This window comes from Sminthopsis crassicaudata, chromosome 1 (assembly GCF_048593235.1).
Source record: "Sminthopsis crassicaudata isolate SCR6 chromosome 1, ASM4859323v1, whole genome shotgun sequence".
Lineage (NCBI taxonomy): Eukaryota > Metazoa > Chordata > Mammalia > Dasyuromorphia > Dasyuridae > Sminthopsis > Sminthopsis crassicaudata.
In genome coordinates, this window is record NC_133617.1 from 54,948,491 (window position 1) to 54,951,285 (window position 2,795).

The 2,795-nt window shown below is 56.2% G+C and overlaps 1 protein-coding gene across 1 annotated transcript; it reads right to left on the reverse strand.

Annotated features, from left to right (window-relative positions):
- Positions 1-252: 252 nt before the first annotated feature.
- TIMM13 (translocase of inner mitochondrial membrane 13) lies at positions 253-2,795 on the reverse strand. The gene is made up of 3 exons (XM_074304210.1): positions 2,423-2,795; positions 2,262-2,330; positions 253-882 (listed from the first exon to the last, which is right to left on the reverse strand). The coding sequence occupies exons 1-3, from the start codon at positions 2,549-2,551 to the stop codon at positions 784-786; spliced, it is 297 nt and encodes a 98-aa protein (XP_074160311.1). The 5' UTR covers positions 2,552-2,795; the 3' UTR covers positions 253-783.

The following is a 2,795-nucleotide window of genomic DNA, read 5'->3' on the forward strand; positions in this document are numbered from 1 at the left end:
TAGAAGGGGGAAATACAGCAAAAGAAGACATTCTAAACCACACTATGCTAAGATTTGAATAAAAAGAGACCTCCCAGTGACTTGCCTAAGGTCACATGGGTACCAGTGACTCCAAATGCAGGGCCAGGCAGGGCGGGACATTCCACTCAGCCCACTCCCAACCAAAAGAACATGTCCCAGCTCAGAGGCACAAACCTTTTAGAGAAAAATCCATACTTGTCTTTGCTCAGAAGATGGAGAGAATTAAGTAGCTCTGGTGTCAGACAGGAATTTACTGTTTTCTGGATACATGACAGGCAGTGATGACACAGACCCTTGCTCGTGAGCTGGGCATGCCCACTCAGGAGCGCCAAAAGCCTTTCCCAGGGAATAGCCGCAGACCCAGTTCAGAATCAGTATATGCTTGGAGCCAGTAATGTCAGGTTCTGCCAGGAGGGGGCCAGGAGCTTCCCAGCCTGCAGGAGGACTTCCAATAGCCCAATCCTTCACCTATAAGCTGTAATCGCAGCAGAGAAGGGGAGAACTGGGCCCTTAGAGAAGGGCAGAGACCCAGGCTCCACAAACAGGGCTTTTATTAGTGTGCTCAGAAGGGGCTTGGGAATCACCAAGGAATGGAGCCAAATTTCAGGAATCCTCCCCTGCCCCTGCCTTATTCCTTTCATTCTCAAAGCACCTTGTCAGAAGGGAGGATGGGAGGAAACACAGTCCCTGGCTGTGTCCAGAGCCGGCCACTCTGGACCACAGAGCCCGCGCTCCTGGATGTCCACTCCAAAAGCACATGCCTCACATGTTGGCTCGCTCCCGCTGCAATCTAGAGTTGTAGGCGCGGGACACTGTATTCCAGGCATCCATGTAGCGATCCATGCACATCGCAATGCACTTCTACAGAGGAAACAGACAGGGAGAGGGGACTCAGTGCTCTGCTCTAACTGCCCTCGATCCTACATGGATCTAGTACGATATTGCCTAGAGTTCCAGGCCTAGAGTCACCAAGACCTAAATTCAAATATGGCCTCGGACACACTCCTGGGTGCCTCCTGGCAGTCACCTAACCCTGTCTGCCTCAATGTCCTCATCTATAAAATGAGCTGGAGAAGGAACTGAAAAACCACTTCGGCATCTTTGCCAAGAAAAACCCACATGGGACCACAGAGTCTCGGTCACGCCTGAAAAACAAATTCTTCCTCTTCAGAAGCCCGATGCCCACGAGCCCTGGAGCTAAGAAGTTGCTTTCTCCTATGGTTCAAAGCAGTTCATGCCGCCCTCCAGTAGTAGCAAGCTACGGTCCTCCAATCCAATCCTCAGGCTCCCAGAGACTGCCCAACCTAAGTCTCAGGCCAACCCTCCCCTCTCCTTTAGGCCAGAATTCCTTGGAGTGAATGTAAATAGCAACTGTAGCTGTTTGGGGCCAGAAAAAAATTCTTCCCGGGGTCCTCCCAGGTCTTTCTCCGCAGCATTAAATTCAATCCAGCCTTAAACTCGGAGTGGAGAGTTGCCTCAATCACAATGAGACCTAACAAAGGTCAAGGTCCCCCCTGCATCCAGGGCCATCTCCAGGCCTCTAGATCTCTATTTGGCCACTGGGCCGAGAAAGTGGGGCCCTTGCACAGCCCTCACTTAAGTCCAATCCCTTTGCAGGCCATGGCACCCCTCCCTGACGTCACAGTAGTCTTTGAAATTGAAGGACAAACAAGAAATTTAAAGAAAAGCAAAAACAAAAACAAAAACAAGTTCCACCCCCAAGAAACTCGTACTTAGGTAAATCTAAAATAAAATGATGGAACAGACCCAGGATTCAAAAACCTCATGTTCCAACTCCAAAACCTGCACTCCTATTTCACTCAAGAGTTCTCTGGACATAGCGCCTGGGACGGAGGGCGGCACCTCACACCTTAGACCCCCAGTCCCACGATAACTGGGCAGCTGCTTTCAGTCTCTATTCTCGGGCTCTTGCCCCCTCCCCCTCCGGGAACACTAGCCCCTCCAGCCTCCCTCCATCTTTCTCCTAGTCTGTGGGGGCAGCTTCTTGGGGGGAGGGGGAGGGGGAAGGGTCCGCACCGCCAGTCTCCCCGGGCCCCACGTGACCAGTGCTGAGGGAGGTCTCCGGCACTAGGGATGACTCAGGGTTACAGCCGGGGGAGGAGGCCTGGGTTTGCCCGGGATTCGCCCAGCGACAAGAGGGCAGCGCACAGCTCCACATCCCGATAGAGGGGCCCCGCGTGGGGCCACCGCGTCCTCCCCCTCCCGCGAGGCGCCCTCACCTGCTCGGAGTTATCCAAGGAGCTGCCGGGCTTCCCAATGCACTTCCGGAAACACTTATTCGTCATCCTCTGCAGGGGACAAGGAGACACAATGACCCCCGCGCCAGGGACCCTCGGCCCGACCCCCGGCCCCGGCGTCGCCCCCGCGCCCGGCCCCGCACCTGCAGCAGCTCCTGCGCGTTGGCCACGGCGATCTGCACCTTCACCTGCTCCATGATGAGCCCTGGGTCCAGCTTCCCGCCCCCGGCCCCCGCCGCACCCCCGAAATCCGAACCGAAGCTGCCCTCCATGGCCCCCAAGCAATGTCACCAGGGCGCCGCCACTGCCGCCGCGTGCACCGACCCGCACCCGCACCGGAAGCCGGCCCCGGCGCACCACGGGAAACGGAGTCCCAGGGGAGTCAAAAGTTGAAGAGACGGGGAGGAGCCGGCGAGAAAAGAAAAAACTACAGCGCCCACAAGGCCACGCGCCGCGAGTCGCGCTTTCTGAAGCGGTTCACGTAGGCGGGACCGTGGGCCGTTAGGTGACCCTGCT

Coding starts and splice junctions, on each gene's coding strand:
- TIMM13 (XM_074304210.1), bottom strand. CDS start 2,551: ATGGAGGGCAGCTTCGGTTCGGATTTCGGGGGTGCGGCGGGGGCCGGG. Junction 2,331..2,422: donor ACGCGCAGGAGCTGCTGCAG/GTGCGGGGCCGG, acceptor TGTCCCCTGCAG/AGGATGACGAATAAGTGTTT. Junction 883..2,261: donor CCTTGGATAACTCCGAGCAG/GTGAGGGCGCCT, acceptor TTTCCTCTGTAG/AAGTGCATTGCGATGTGCAT.